At 42.5% G+C, this 17255-nt stretch overlaps 1 protein-coding gene across 1 annotated transcript; it reads left to right on the top strand.

The window, feature by feature from the left end:
• The first annotated feature begins 4595 nt into the window (after window positions 1-4595).
• Window positions 4596-6605, top strand: LOC117551169 (putative nuclease HARBI1). Its single transcript, XM_034223910.1, has 2 exons — window positions 4596-4939; window positions 5386-6605. Exons 1-2 carry the CDS (start codon window positions 4925-4927, stop codon window positions 6439-6441), a joined length of 1071 nt encoding a protein of 356 aa, XP_034079801.1. The 5' UTR covers window positions 4596-4924; the 3' UTR covers window positions 6442-6605.
• The last annotated feature ends 10650 nt before the right edge of the window (window positions 6606-17255 follow it).

The following is a 17255-nucleotide window of genomic DNA, read 5'->3' as shown; positions in this document are numbered from 1 at the left end:
TAACATCATTCTTGATGTGAAGAATGTGGAAATAACCAAGCTATTTTCTATTTTCATATCGGCAGTGAAATTAAATTATATTTTTATTATGTATTGGTAGTGAGTTGTTACAGACCCCCCTCAGCTGTCAAAGACTCCTTGTCTTCACTAGCAAATCTTTTATCTCAACTAGACTACAAGGAAATAGTGCTACTTGGAGATTTTAACTGGGACTGGTTAACTGCAGTGTCAGAGGATTTTAAAAACCTTTGTATCTCTTTAAATGCTACTCAGATTGTGGACTGTCCTACTCACCCTAACATTAAGTCCCCTAATAAATCCTCCCTAATTGATCTCATTTTAGATCCTAAGAAACCGGCTGGCCCGGACAACGTAGAACCTTTCTTTTTAAAGATAGCTGCAGATTTTATTGCTCCACCTCTCACTACTCTTTTTAACCTCTCCCTCAGCTCAAACACAATTCCAAAATTGTGGAAGTCAGCGTATGTCCTGCCTTTGCTAAAAGGAGGGGAGGCCACCTTATTAAATAACTATAGGCCAATCTCTAAGTTGTCAGTTCTGGCTAAGGTTCTTGAACGCTTAGTGAGTGAACAGGTAAAGGTGTTTTTATGTACAAATGACATCCTGTCTAAACATCAGTCAGGCTTCAGAAAGCAACATAGCACCATCACTGCCACAATGAAAGTGGTGAATGATGTGGCGAGTATTTGAGATAATAAGCAGAGTTGTGCAGCTCTATTTATTGACCTTTCAAAAGCATTTGACACCGTCGATCATCACATTTTAAAGCAGAGGCTAGCCAGTATAGGCATGTCCAGCCATGCAGTGGGGTGGTTTGTAAACTACCTCTCTGAAAGGTCCCAATGTGTTCATTGTCTTCTGAGTGGTTGAACATTGCAAATGGTGTTCCCCAAGGTTCTGTTTTAGGTCCACTTTTATTCTCCATCTACATCAACAGTTTAGGTGAAAATGTGGATGAAGCTACTTTACATTTGTATGCGGATGATACCGTGATGTACTGTGCAGGTCCCTCCATTAAGGAGGCTGGTGTTAAATTACAGGCTGTTTTTAACACTATTCAGACTCAGCTCTCTGAACTAAAGCTTCTTTTAAATGTTGAGAAAACCAAGGTAATGCTCTTTTCTAAAGCTAAAAAGACACCAGAGCCTCTTTTAGATATTGTAACTACGCAAGGAATAAAACTTGAAGTGGTTACCTGTTACAAATACCTTGGTATCTGGCTTGATGATTGTCTCACTTTTAAACTTCATGTCAATAACCTGCTTAAAAAGCTGAGGGTTAGGCTGTTCCTTCTTCTACAGGAACAAGTCCTGTTTCTCGCTTGAGGCCAGGAAAAGGCTAGTCACTGTGACCTTTTTACCTGTGCTGGACTATGGTGATTTGATGTATATGAATGCACCTGCCAATTGCCTGGTCAAGTTAGATGCTGCGTATCACAGCGCACTGAGATGTGTGACAAACTGTAAAGCATCAACCCATCACTGTACCCTGTATGCAAGGGCTGGTTTGCTTTCACTAACTGTACGGAGGCTCAGTCACTGGTACATTTTTATATACAAAGCCATGTTAGGGAAACTTCCATCCTACATCTGCTCCCTGATCTCACGGAAAATTGTAAGTGGCTACTGCCTGAGATCGAATGCTGTGGTTTTATTAAATGTGCCAACTGCTAGGACTGTCTTAGGGAAGACAGCTTTTAGATGCGCAGCTCCTCTGTCTTGGAATAGTCTGCAAATTAAATGGAAACTGAACAATCTGGTGCCACTAAATGTTTTTAAAGCTCGGTTGGATGCTAGTCAATCGGAAGCTATTGGTACCTGTTTATGTGGATAATTATGTAAATGATGCTGTATGATGTCCTTTTGTTGTTCTATTTATGTTTTTATGTTTCATGTGGAACTACTTGAGCAGGTCTCCCTTGAAAAAGAGATAAATTATCTCAATGGGATTTATCTGTATAAATAAAGGTTTGAAATTAAATGAAATTATATGTCCCAAGTCGAAGCAATTCCTGGTCATTTGAGCCAGTTATTTAGGTTTTTATAGTAGCTTGGTACCCTCAGTGTAAACAGAGCCATAGAAGGCAGTGAGGTGAGTCTTCAGCATCTCTCATCCCTTCTCACCAGGAGGGAACAAATCGACCAAGGAGGTTAAATGAGGGGAGAACTGTCACTGTTTTGTGTGCAAGTTCTCCATCAATTCTCTGTGAAATAATATGTGTATCTGTTAACACCTAACGATTGTTCTGGCCATGAATGGATACAGTTTAGCGCCTGTAGGACAAATCATTTCAAATCACATCAGGGCGCTGTAACGTCTGACAGCCTGCAAACAACTCTCAGCCACTCACGGTTCCAGTGTGTGGCTCACAGGGATGGTACATTTCAAAAAGACTCAGGAATTGGACGATTTCATTTCTATCTTTGCTTTGCAGGTCTATATTTCAGTGACATCTCCTGGCATACATTCATCCGTTTTTCAGCAAACAAGCCTCTGCTAGCTTCTCTATTGTACTTTCTTTCAAATATTAACGTTTCTCTTTTCCCATTTCTCTCCTGCTCTCTCATCAATATGTATTGACTCTTTTACTGCTTTTCAAAGCCTACAGTATGTGTGTCTGCTATTATGCAAAGGTTAAGTAGAAATAGAGGTTAAATGAAAAGAAACATTGGGGGAACCCTAGCAGGAAATTGAAAACACCAGACCAACCAACCAAGCCCTCCAACGCTTCTGGGTGAGTTTGATAATTTTTCCTATCAGTTCTACCTACTGACTAAACCATGTTCATTTTTGTTGTCTCATAATGACATTTTCTGTGTTGTGAAGTTACTCAGTGGACACAGTTACAAACAAAGAAATTGAACATTTATAGATTTGATGAATACAAGGTATGCATTCAGCCTCACACAGACAACTATACAATATAGTGTGAGGATTGTTTGTTCCTACTTTTTTCTCCTGATGACTTTCTCTCCAACCTTTGTCACTGTTTGGCTGTTTATAACTCAGTTTCAATCAGGAGAGATGGTTTTGATGTAAGAATACATATTTATTGCCAGGAATACACAAATGAATGTAACGGAGTCTAGACACTGGTGGTGGTGAATAGATGGTTGGGTTCGGTCTGAAGAGGAGTGGCTTGGCTTGACCCTGGATTCAGAGGGACAGGAGGTGAAAAGGGGTGGAGGAGGGTTGCGTCGAGTCACCTGAAATGACGCTGTCGGAGGGGAGAGCAGATTTAAAAGGTTTAGCGGAGCGCTATGATAGGCTTGTGAGAATAGAGCGAAGTGATTGATTAAGCTGGTGACGCCCCCGATCACTTATTTATTGAGAGGAGAGAGAGTAGTAACATGGAAATAGTAAATAAATGAGTAAAGAAGGTCTTCCTGGTTGAACTTGCGCTGAGCTTCATTACTTTATAGGAATGTAACGATACCAAAAACTCACGGTACGATAATATTGCGATAAAAAGTCCACGGTACGATATTTATCGCGATATTGAAAAATAAAGGGAAAACAATGTGAATTATTTTTTTCTTTGATTTTTTTTTTCTTTATTAAATAATAAATCTGATTTGTACAGCATTTTGGTAGGATAGTAGTATTTTAAAGTGTCAACAATATAATAATCAGACCCGGCAATAGAATAAATCAAGTTTCACTTTAGTTTTTCAAGTGACTCAACTCTAAAGGCCCTGACACACCAAGCAGTCACCAGAGGACTCGCCGACGTCGGCTGTTGCGTCGCGGTGTTCTCCTGCGTCTTGGCCATGTGTCGCACGGGAACACACCGCAAAGACTTCAGTGCGTGAGTGGCAATAACTCTCCTTACCAGCAGGCGGCGGTAGTGTGTATTCGTCATTAAAAATAGGCAACAACCGGAAGACAGAGAAGAAGAACAGACTGCGTGATATAAACAACAACAAATAGCGTGTGCAAACTGCAGCCTGGTTATGATCCACTGCTGTCTGCCCGTCTTTGGTGCTCCACAACTACCCGAAGGGGCAAGTCTCCTGTACCGGGTGTACTGGGTTCGCAGAGAATCCCACTTCTTCCTCAGCTCTCTCTGAAGCACACAAATAAACGATGTAAGCATTGTGGCTAGTTAGCATGTCCAATTCATGTCTATATGCAGTGCCAAACTGCACAGCTAGCAACAGCTAGCAACAAGATAACAACAAAACACAAGGTTGAAATAACAAATTACATTTCACGTTAACGTTACTGTACGCTGGCAAACAATAAAAAGCCAACAATATCTGCTAAAGAGCTCAATTGATGAAAAAGATAATCTTACCCGAGAAACCAAGTTGCGTTTCAATCTCTCGCCAGAGTCCGGTTTTCACTACTCGGTTCGAGTACCTTTTCTCTGTGATGTCGTACAGAGCTGGCCTCTCCTGGAACAATGTGATGAGCAGGTCTTCGTTTGCGTCATTCCAGATCGCCATGATGAGATGAAAATGAATATCAGTCTGTGTGTGCCTTCTTAAATCGTTTGTTTACGTCCCTCACTTCCGTTTCGCTTCTCATGCACTGATTCGCTAGCTGAACAGCCAATCAGAGTGATTGTTTGGTCCGACTACCAGACCCGATGCATGGCCGATTCAACGGCCCAATCCCAAACCACTCCCTCGACCCTACCCCTCCGTGACGGAGTGAACTCCGTCTGTAGGCACACTCACAGCTGAATGAAGTTCTCTCCATTAAGGGTTAAGGGTATAAATACAGCGGCAAGCTTTGGGACGGCCTTCCCTCTCTCCGCAGGAAACGGAAACGGACGTCATGGTGTCCAACTCACATCTCCATCTGTCGGCTGCATTGACCTGCGTTGCTATCCGTCGCCTGTTAGCGGGTGCAAGCAAGATCCAACAGAAGGCGCAGAAGGTTTAGGCGCATTTTAGCGATGTGCCAGTGGCAGGTAAACATTTCAATATTGCTAATACAACAATTATCTTCACTTTATTTCTTATATAGTAGCCTATGAACTTTGTATGTGTAATACAAATAGATATTTAGATATATTGTGATATACATTCATTTATTCTTTCCTTATAAGCTATACGTGTATATCTGTATAGTGGTCTGTAGAATTCCAACACAGAGAAATGTTGTCAGTAGTTTATAGAATAAAAAAGGAAAGGTTAATTTGACTTGGTCTCAGAATTGTGTGTGTGTGTGTGTGTGGTGTGTGTGTGTGTGTGTGTGTGTGTGTGTGTGTGTGTGTGTGTGTGTGTGTGTGTGTGTGTGTGTGTGTGTGTGTGTGTGTGTGTGTGTGTGTGTGTGTGTGGTGTGTGTGTGTGTGTGTGTGTGTGTGTGTGGTTATTGAAATTGAACAATACTGTGTCCTGTGTTTGTCTTTTACAGGGGGGCAAAGGTCTTTACATGCAGCTCAATGCCACTGCCCCAATTCTCGCCGTGTATGCCAACCCTGAAGCCTGTCTAAAGAAGGACTTTAGAGTTCAGCGATCTAGTGTGGTGTATTTAGTGCAGATGCTTTCCTCCCCAAAGGACCACGGATGGGGACAAGACATCGAGGTGCTTGTTCTCCTCTACAGCTTGGCCCATGGACTATCACTCTCTGTGGTGGGTTCAGCATTCGGGATTCCCAAATCGACGGTCCACAGGATCATCAAACACGTCACCGGGAAGATAAAGGCCAACCTGAAGACCCTCATTTCCCTGCCAACCCCAGATGAGCTGCCAGAGATTGCAGATGGCTTCTGTCAGCTTGCAAATAGTCCTGCATTTCACCATGCTGCTGGTGCGATTGATGGATGCCATATTCGCATCAAACCTCCAGGAAACGAGTACCACAAGGAGTACATCAATTACAAGCTGTTTCCTTCCATCCAGATGCAGGCCATCTGTGACTCAACTGGGAGATTCCTGGATGTCTTCATCGGCTATCCAGGCTCCGTTCATGATGCCAGAGTACTGCGAAACAGCCCCATCTTCTGCCAGGCACTGTTTCCCCCAGCTGGTTGGTTCCTCCTTGGGGACGGTGGTTATCCCTGCCTGGAAAAACCAGTGGGATTACTCACACCCTACAAGGTCCCTCGCGGCCAGGTGCAGGCCAGATTCAACAGGCATCATGCCAGGGCTCGGTCTGTGGTGGAAAGAGCATTTGGAAGGATGAAGGCTCGCTGGAGGGCCACCCTTTTCAAAGCGCTGGAGGTCAGTCCAAGCTTTGCCCCTGACATCATTGCATGTTGTGCATTTCTGCACAATCTGTGCATAGACATGAACGATGTCCTTGAGGATGCTGAAGCCTTCCCCCCTGAAGATGCGGACCAGAGTCCTCCCCCTGCTGCAGCATGTGGACAGAAAAGTCCTGGACACCACCTAAGGAACAGGATTGCTGCACAACTCTCTGCTCCTGTCCAAATGGCACCACGCCTGAGAGAACACGATTACATCTAATGAACTTTGTTTTTTTTTGGAAAAACGTGGTTGTCTGTTAACTTGTGTTTTTGAAATGATGTGCACACATACCTGATTTAATTTTGTTTGTTTTAGTGAGCTCCACTTCTCACTTTAGAGAAAAGAGGTGAAATAAAATAAACCTGTGCACCGTTGATTTCAAACTTGGTTTTCCTGAATTGTCTTTCTGCATAATCCCAAATTGGAGACAAATGTCCTTACCTCTTGGATCATTCAATCACGAGCACAGAGCAAAGGTTCAGAAAATGAACACAGGTCTTCTAATACAATCACTTTAGTTTTTGAGTGAAACTCTGCAAATGGTTTGACATGAGCAATTAAGACCGTAAATGTCATGTATATTTTAATGCCTTATACCTATGAAGCGCACAGACATATCTTTATTTAAAATGCTGATATTCAGGGTTAATCTTCAGACTTTGGAAAAAACACTTTAGTTCCGTGCACAACATTACTTTGTGCAAAACGTTTCCTTCTACATTATGAAACCCACACAGAACAATGTAGCCATCTAACAATCAAGCAAACGCAATGTCACCTTCATCACCCGTCTACCTGTATTTACTATATCCCATACAATATTGAAGACATGAAGGACAGTACGTTAAATTAGGTTTATTGTCTTCCAAATAAATAATACAAGCGAACAAAAACAAGTCTTTTAAGTAACATCAATAATCAAACATAGAAATGGCCAATGGTGGGGGGGAAAAAATAAATCACATTTTGTCGACCATTTTTTCGAACAGGGTTAGAAATGTATCTGAGTGCTGCATTATTTCTCTGTGGCGTTCGTCCTCTTTTTCTGCCTCGCGTTCTAGGCACTCCAGCACTCCCATAGCACCTTTTCTTTTTTAGGGGGGGGGGGCTGCTGGGTGGTTCCAGCCTCAGACAGTGATGAGGGTGGTGAGGGGTCTGGATCATCAGCCACATTTGGGGGGGGGGGGGGAAGGAAGAGGAGCAGGAAGCAGCCTCCGGATCAAAGAGGATTGTGGGGTTTTCCAAGGCTGAGGCAACAAGGACAGGAGGACTAATTGAAGGCCTTGCACCTATCCATGGCCATGAAGAAGGGCCATGTTGCAGGGGTTTCTTCCCCCTGTTCCAGTCCTTGGCCTTTTAAGTTCCTATTGCAAACAAATGCATGTTAGAAATCTTTGTTCAGCTTTTTCAAAAACAAACATGTTTTACAATAACAATACACCATTTACCTTGTATTTCTTTTTTAGGTTCTCCTATTTCTTGGAGGCCTGTTTGTGAGACACATGTTGCCCAAGGTCCAGTTCCTTAATGATTGACCTGTTATCATAGAATATTTAAACAATATATATTGGTGTTAAGGCAATGACCCACAGTACACATTCATTACTTTCATTGCACAAAATATGAATTGAGTGCATAACTCACTCCCATGCTTCTTTGGCAGCATTGCGTTTTTTGCAGAACAGGTCGTCCTTTTCCATTCTTAAAGCAATAAGTGCCTTGGTTTTTACCACAGTCCCTGAAATTACAAATCACACTTAAGTTTAAACCGATTTCGTAAGTGAATGGATACATGAATTGACACATGTGTTATTAGTTTGATTCCGATTTAGATTTGTACATCTTCAAAATACAAATCTAATGTAATCTTGGCAAATCAAATTAACACGTGTAGATTTATAAATACATGTTCACAAAGGCATGTTTTAGTTAAGGCAACGTATTATTTATCGTTTTAAAAAATAACCACATGGAACTCACATTTGTATGACGCCATGGACCAGCCCTCAATATGGCGGACCCTTCGCGTGAACGCGCAAACGGAGGGGTAGGGTGTAGGGGGCGGTTTGGGAATGGGCCAACATGTTGAATCGGCCATGCATCGGGACAGGCAGTCAAAATAAGGCGTGTCACGGTCGACGGTGCGGGACACACCAAATTGAGTTTGGGCGACAGGACACGCTTCGTCTCCCGACTTACGAAAACAGCCGAAATCGGCCTGGTGTGTCAGGGCCTTAACTCACTAACTCAGCATCATCAAGATTATCTTTTAGGAATATGAGCATGTCCACATTTCCAGGTAGAAGCTGGGATGTTTGGGCATTTACAATATCCCCTGCTGTGGAAAAAACTCTTGCTTGGTACTGATGTTGCTGGGACAGAGAGATATGCTTTGGCCATGGGTAACAGCAGTGGGTAAAACTGTGCATTGTCTCTCCACCACTTCAAAAACAATACAGTTTTTGCCAAGAAGGTGAGGCTTATTGACAGGGCGAGATATAAATATACTGCTGGTACTTGTCAATGTCTCTAGGTATGTACATGTAGCCCTGTAAATACGATGTCCTTTTGTGTTATCTGTTGTTTTAGGTTTATGTTGCAACCTACTTGCAGCCATGTTGGATAGGTCTCCCTTGAAAAAGAGCTCAATGATCTCAATGGGACCATCTGGTTGAATAAAGGTTTGAAAAAAAATTATTAAAAAGAAAAAAAAATCGCGGTAGATTTTGTCAGTCTCACGACGGTATTGAGACATTTATTTACCGCAATATTCGATATATCGTTACATCCCTATTACTTTAATAATTGTTTTTGCCTCTAAGCATTATAATACCCTCTGTGTGAGATTTTCTTTCCGGGATGACACATATTTTGAAGCTGTGTGTTTCCATGCCACTTTAAACTGGAGCCATTTCAAAGTATTTAAACTGCAGTGACTCTTTTATTGTTGTGATAATGTCTGTTATTTATTGAAAAATACGTCTTTTATTTTTAAACTTGAGTTGAAGTGATTTTCTGGAGTTTATGTTGGAAAAGGTCAGAGAAACAATCTCTTTCAGAGGAGGGATGATCCCCCGCTGGATGTTTTTGATGAGGTTCTCCCGTAATATTTGTCCTCCCAGTACTTGTTTTTGTTTTGGCAACATACCCCCACAGCGTAATCCCTGTCTATCACATTATTGTAGATTATTGTAGGATAAATCCCTGAGGTGATGCGGCATCAACTGTCCCTGCATCTCAAAGAAACCTCAAAAGCAGGTTTGCTGTGGAAAGAAACACAGCTGTCCTTCCAAAGGGCAATATTTAAATTGCTAATCTCTCATCTATTGATATTCTGAATGTTATTACATTTGTTACCGTCACCATTTGCTGGAGGCTCTCAGCAGGGTGCAGGAGTAATCCACTTCTTTGCTGCTGTGAATAAAACTCCACGGGTAGACGTTCAACTATTTCTGGAGGATTTCATTTAGAAGGGAATTGAAGTATAACAAGTTGCTAGGTATTTTCCAGCAGGTGAAATAAGGATTGTCAGAGTGAGTAACAGTGAGTTTCTGAGCTTACTCTGGGTTTGTCTTTATAAATAGTCTATAGCTGAATCACTGCTCAGTGTTTTCCTAGACTGCTGACATTTTTTGCTGACAGCTGGCCCATGTCCTCACAGACATCTTCAACACCTCGCTGGACCAGGCCATTGTTCCATCATGTTTTAAGACGGCAGCCATTGTACTTGTGCCAAATAAATCCTCAGTGACCTGCCTGAATGATTACCGGCCTGTGGCACTCACCCCCATCATGATGAAGTGTTTTGAGAGGCTGGTAAAGAACCATATAGTCTCCATACTTCCCCCCACACTTGACCCGTTCCAGTTTGCTTACCGCCCTAACCGCTCTACAGAGGACGCTATCTCCTCTGCGCTCCATGTGAGCCTGGCCCACCTGGAGGAGAAGAACACCCATGTGCGAATGCTGTTCCTGGATTTCAGCTCAGCGTTCAACACAATCATCCCCCAGCATCTGGTAAACAAACTGGGACCCCTGGGACTCAACACACCCCTGTGTAACTGGCTGCTGGATTTCCTAATAGAGAGACCCCAGTATGTTCGGGTCGGTAACAACACCTCCAGCACCATCACCTTAAACACCGGCTCCCCGCAGTGCTGCGTTCTGAGTCCACTGCTTTTCACCCTGATGACCCACGACTGCTGCTCCAGGTTCAGTACCAACCACATCAGAAAGTACGCGGACGATACAACAGTGGTGGGACTCATCAGGGACAACAACGAACAGGCCTACAGGGAGGAGGTGAAACATCTGACAGACTGGTGTAACACCAACAACCTGATCATGAATGTCGATAAAACAAAAGAGATCATTGTCGACTTCAGGAACAAAAAGCACTGTCACCCACCACTCCACATCAACGGCACAGCAGTGAAGACTACAGACAGCACCAAGTTCCTGGGGGTGCATATCACAAGCAGTCTGACCTGGTCCACTCACACGACATCACTATTTAAGAAGGCACAGCAGCGCTTACACTTCCTGCGCAGGTTGAGAAGAGCACAGCTTCCCCCTCCCATCCTCACCACGTTCTACAGAGGAACCATAGAGAGCGTGCTGACCAGCGGCATCTCCATCTGGTCGAGAGACTGCAACGCCAAAGACTGGAAGTCTCTGCAGAGAGTGGTCAGGACAGCAGAGAAGATCATCGGAGTTTCTCTCCCTCCCATCAGAGACACCGCTCAGAAACGCTCCCTGACAAAAGCCCAGAACATTTTGAAAGACCCCACTCATCCTCACCATGCTCTGTTCTCCCTGCTGCACTCCGGCAAGAGGTTCCGCAGCATTAAGAGCAAAACAGCCAGATTCTGCAATAGCTTTTTCCCCCAAGCCATCAGACTGCTGAACAGCAAGTAGACAAGTAACATAAAGATTACTTTACGCTGTGTAAAGAGCACATATTTTTTATATAGTATGTCTATTTTATTTATATGTATAGTAAGTCTTTATATTTTAAACACACACTTTATCTTTAATTTTATCAGCACCACGTCACTATTATTTATTTATATGTACAATTTTAGCAAGTTTTTATATTGTCCTGTTCCTGTAAGCCAGTACAACAACATTTCGTTTTAATAGTACACTCTGTGTCTTGTTGAAATGACAATAAAGTATGTCTATGTCTATTTTGAGTACACTTTAAATTAATGATATTACCTTTTGTGCTGCCTATTCAATGAAGCTTCAGCTTTCACCCTGAGACGTCCCTGAATGATATCTGTCAGAGCATGACATGGAGAGAGAATAAAATGTGTTTTGATTGAGCCGAATCGCAGCACTTTCTGTTGTCAGGGGCAATGTAAATAGCATAATACAATTGGAGGGGGGGGGGGCATTAATGCATAGAGAACAGTGTGCACATAATATTTTCAACAGCTTGTAAATGAAGTGCGTCCATGGAGACAGCACACAGTGTTCATGTTGTCAAATCTATTATCGTAAAGAGGCCTCTCATTGCGGGGCAGCTGCATTACCTAGTTTGCTATGACACTGCCTCTATCCCCAGTGTGTTGTTGGTGGCCATTTCTCTGCTAACTACTATGCCTGATCATGCTGTTGGAGGATGGACACATTTAAACATTAAACATCTCTTCTGCCTGTAGTGGCAGATGCTGCAGTCTGACATATTTACATCCTAAATACTCCCTTAGCTGCTGCCTTAAAGTGAAGAGGACATTCTTCATATGGTGCAATCATTTAGTAGTCTAACAATGTACACTTCCCCAGAGAGGAAAATACAAATTCATGTGTAATGGTTCCACCAATCTTTCTTTACACATATCTGATGTTAGTTGCAAAATATAGCTCCGTTAACTTAGAGACTTCATATTTTGTAAAGACATTAATCAAGCTGCTTTGAGAGTGAAAAGCGCTTTATAATTAAATGTAATATTATTATTCTGAACCCAAGGGGCCACTCTTATTCCTCTAATTTACTAAAACGATGATCACCCATGTCAGGTTCCCAGTTAAATGAGCTCATGCAGAAGCAGGAAAGGCTAATACATTTTTGTTGACAATATAATGTGACCGTGTCATAAAAAAAACGTTCTGTTTGGGGGACTTGCTAGACAATATACAATGGCAGAATACATCCTAATTTAGTTTCCTCTGAGCGTTAAATCCCTTTTTCAAATTAAATATGCTTTCCGTGCTGTAATTCCGAACAACCCCATCAGCTGCCTTTGAGTGGGTTGGTTGTAACATTTCAATTAAGGTGTACTGCAAGGGCAGGCTGTGGGATTTCTGGAATGAGAATTTATTGTCTGATGTATTTCTCTGTGAATATGTCTGGGCCTCTTTTTTCCAGGGAGCCTCTAAACTCTTGGTGTGAATAGTAAAGAGGCTGCAGGTACAGTTTCCCATTCAATTCAGGAACACCTCAGTAACTGCACGTACAGACATCTGGCTGTTCATGAAGCTATAGTATGAATACAAACAGGATTGTTGACAAGAGGATAGTTGTTTGTGTAACCTGTGCTAAGTGCCTTTTAGAAACTACATTTCAGAGCCCACCCTGCCACTCGTTCCTCTCTATTCAGTACAATCACCTTGGGACATAAACATCTGTATACCGTTCTCTATCTGCCACCCGCAAGCCTTTTATTCATTAGTGTGAGTTAGAACCTTGCAAAAGAACAGAGCACCAGAGCAGTTTTAGGAAAGTGTCATAAATGCAGACTGTAAATAAAAGAAACGATAAAAATAATTCCTCTTGAAGCAGGAATAATGATCATATCCAAGCCTGCTATCTGCTCTCTACACTTGATATTATCTTAACCTCGGTGGAACTAATTATAACATCACATTACACTTGCCTCGGAGTATTTCCATTTCCCAGGCGACCAAACAGACCCAGCATGTCAAACATATAAAGTACAAAAACATCCAAGATGAACAGACAATCAGACTGCGTGACTGGCCACTATGTCTCACACAGATTGTTTGAACAGATTTGTAGAAGCAAAATGTTGAGAGTTTAGAGATGTAGTGCATATTTTGGTGTCACAGATGGCTGATTCCTGTCTCCGAGACTATCACAAGATGACTAGTTACCAGAGATGGAGTCCTGGAGTTTGATTAATTGATTGATTGAAAATTGTATTAACAGATTGCAGAATGGGTACAATACAGTACAGCTCAATACACACAATTGTTAAGGGGATGCAGACCAGAAAAAGACTTTCGTCTTGTTTGCATCAGGGTCCCCCATTTTAATTCATCATAACATATATGACATACAGATAGATTACATTTTCATTTTAGATTCATTTTCAATTCATCATAACATACGGTATATGACATACATGACATACAGATAGACAGTACTGTTACATCTAGACATTTATGACATACCAGATCTACAAATATACAGTACTGTTTGTGAGTATAAAAATAGTCTAAAAAGAGAGTATATACATTGGGGGGGGGGGTGGGAACTGTATATTGTAGGGGGTTGGGTTTGGACATTTACAGGGGCCAGTCTCGAATTGCAGTCTCCCGTAGGTGCTCTTTTAGAGAGGTTTTGAAGGTGGGTAGTGATTCACATTCCTTTACAGCTGTGGGTAGGGCGTTCCACATTGTTGTGGCATTAATTGCGAAACGTGTTTCGTCCCTTGTTTGAGCCAAATCTGGGTTTAACATGATTTGTGGAGCTCCCTCTGGTGTTGAGGTCGTGGTATTCACTGACCTTTGGGAAGTATTTTGACATGTACATGGGTACCTTAGTGGTGTAGTGTATCTTGTAGACCAGGCCCATTGCAAGTTGCTGTACTCTGTCGTCTACTCTAAGCCATCCTAGGTTGTCAAAGTGGGCAGGGGTGAGGTGGGTTCTAGTAGTAAGGTCAAGCAGTAGTCTGACCAGTTTGTTTTGTGATGTTTGTAATTTTGTTTTTAGCGCCTTTGAGGTGCTTTGGTACCATGAGGTGCAAGCATAGTCGTAGTACCGTTGAATGAGTGCTCCTGCCAGAGTTTTCAGGGTCGGACTCGAGTGCCGATTTTCGGGACTGGACTCGGACTCGCGCACTGATTGACGCGACTCGGACTTGGACTCGTGAATTCCATGGGAGCCTGCCTGCAGACCTCCACTCTCAGGACACCTCCACTGTCAGTACAGGAAGTGACGATTCTGACGCGTTTTTTTTCCCGCCCACCGAAGGACTCGTTTGATGGACGTTTTCAAATCACAATGGAGACTCATCACGGAGGTGATGAGTCCGCCCACCGTGCACCTTGGGTCGGCCTTGGTCAAGCCCTTTTGCCGGTGCTCTGGCGGTCGGTTCCTCCGAACTGATTGATTGATTGATTGAAAAGTTTATTAACAGCTTGTATATTGGGTACAGTACAGTACAGCTCAAAACATACAATTGTTAAGGGGATGCAGACCAGAGAAAGACTTTCGTCTTGTTTACATCAGGGTCCCCCATTTCCAATTCATCATATCATTTAAGACATATTTGACATACAGATGGCTTATTTACAATTTACATACAGGTGGTTTTTTACATACAGATTGCTTATTTACAATTTTCATTTTAGATTTCGTTCTAATACATCCTAACCGGACATTTAAGACATACCGGACATTTAAGACATACGAACTGCGGGTTCGAATCATGATGGCCGGGAGGGTGTGCTGCGTTGGGGTGGGGGACTTCCCCCACTCTGCGTGTCTTTTCCTTCCCGGGCCGGCCGATATGAAGCGTGATCAAGACGCACCGTCCAAGGGTCCCACGGGTCCCGCAGCGGGGTGGAGGTTCCCAGCTGGAACCTCCCCACCTCCGCCGCGGTGCACCCGGCAAACACGGTTGTTTCTCGAACCTTCCACTGTTGTCTAGCGGGTGTAACTAAAATACAAGATGCCGTATTTATATATATAAATAAATATATCTATATATATATAGATAATAAGTGTCCGTACGATTTTATTTTGTATTGCGTGCATTTCCTGTTCGGAAAGTGGCGCTGCGGCTGTACTGATAGTAACAACAATACAAGGTGTGTATCTATATCTATATATATATATATAGATATATATATAGATATATACATATGTATATAATAAGTGTCACGATCCGATTTTATTTTGTATTTGCGTGCATTTCCTGTTTGGAAAGTGGCACTGTACTGATAGTGATGATTTTATTTTGGAATTATTAGCGTGCACTTCCTGTCCTGAGAGTGGAGGTGTCCTGGGGGTCTGCACCGGAACTGTCCTGAGAGTGGAGGTCTGCAGGCAGACCCCTCTCGTGAATTCTCGCGCAGGATGACTTGGACTCGGACTCGTGAATTATCACGCTATTCCAGTCTAAAGATAGAGACACACCCCGCATCGTGCTGTCTACTTTCACACATTCTGCTTCATTGGAAAAGAGCAGCGCAAAATGCTCGTTATGTGGAAACAATATTGAAGAGAAGGCTCCGTAACACATTACTCTAAGGATCGAGTTCGGACATATAGGCTGTCTTAACACTATCATCAGAGTAACGTGATCTAATCAATATATAAAGATTCAGCCGATAACACGAAAGCACATGGCTACTTAACATGCAGAATGATGTCATTTTGCATGTCAAGTAGCCATGTGCTTTCTGGGGATACATCTTTATCAGCAAACCGATTTAACCGGTAAAAGTTCCTTCAAAATAAGAGTCCCGATCGTATTACTATCCAAATAAAAGTGCAAAACGAAAACTTTACCATAGGAAAATATTGGCATACAAATATAATCACTTCTCTAAAAGGTAACTCATTTTAAATATAGTTTATTTATATATAATAATAATATTAATATTAGTAATAAGCTTTATATTTTTATAGCACCTACTGTACTACAAGAATTGTAGTCAAACTCGCTTCACAGCAGTTCAATAGACAGATTAGTATAACATGACAGGATAAAAGCAATGTAGAGGAGCAGCTACATTTCAACACATATATCCACGAAGATTAATACATGAAGACTTGTCACTCGGACACTCCTTGGGTGACTCAGACTTGGACTCGGACTCGAACACAGGTAATGATGACTCGACTCGGACACTCCTTGTGTGACTCGGACTTGGACTCGGACTCGACTACGACTCTCCCTTGGTGACTCGGACTTGGACTCGGACTCGAAGAGTGGTGACTCGAGAGTGACTTGGACTCGTGAATTGGTGACTTGACTACAACACTGCTAGTTACTAACTACCCATGTCACTCATGTTTTTTAATTAAACTGAGAAGATGTCCTCCTCTTTGGGGATTCATATCTGTGTGCAAACACATACGCTAGAGTGCTGTTTCTACATGCTCAGGAGGGACGTGATCGTCTCTCCTTTGCACAGTATAACAGGCCGAGCACCACTGAGACACAAAGCTTAAAAGTGAGCCCTCCTCATCCATCACAGCAGGCTCTGCTGAAAACCGACCTTATGACCTTCTGCAACGTCAAAGACCAGTTACGACTTAGAGGTCCTCTTATCCACATGAGGAAGTCATATATATGCTTTCACCAGCTGTGACAGCGTGTTGCTGGTATTGCTTTGACCTTGTGAGTCGGCGTGTGTGAGTGTCATCATGGTAAAGTGTTGTCATAGTAGTAGCAGGAGCTACCGCAGAAGCAGCTTTGAGTATTTTGTTAGGTTAATAGTTTTACATTTTGACAGCGACGCAATTGCTAAAGACCCAATCAAATAACTTTTCCAACAAGTCCTCCAACTCATACGACCAAATGGGTCGATTGTTTAAGCCCTTATTACGACCAAATATGTCGTTTGTTCAAGCGCTTAATACGACCTATAATTACGTTTTAAAGTTGTCGGCCTCAAGTGCTCCCGTTGAATGCAAACGTTACAGAGGGTTGTTTATTCACAAATAACCCTCTCTGTAAAATCCTAAATTGTAGGATAGTTTGGCCATTAAAACGCTTTATGATTAGATTTCTAGCGAGAAGTATATATTGTACTTTTAGAATCCACGTCCAGTC

This window comes from Gymnodraco acuticeps, unplaced genomic scaffold (genome assembly GCF_902827175.1).
Source record: "Gymnodraco acuticeps unplaced genomic scaffold, fGymAcu1.1, whole genome shotgun sequence".
NCBI classification, from domain to species: domain Eukaryota; kingdom Metazoa; phylum Chordata; class Actinopteri; order Perciformes; family Bathydraconidae; genus Gymnodraco; species Gymnodraco acuticeps.
The sequence above is the reverse complement of the archived record's forward strand: the minus strand, read 5'-3'. Positions and strand labels throughout refer to the sequence as shown.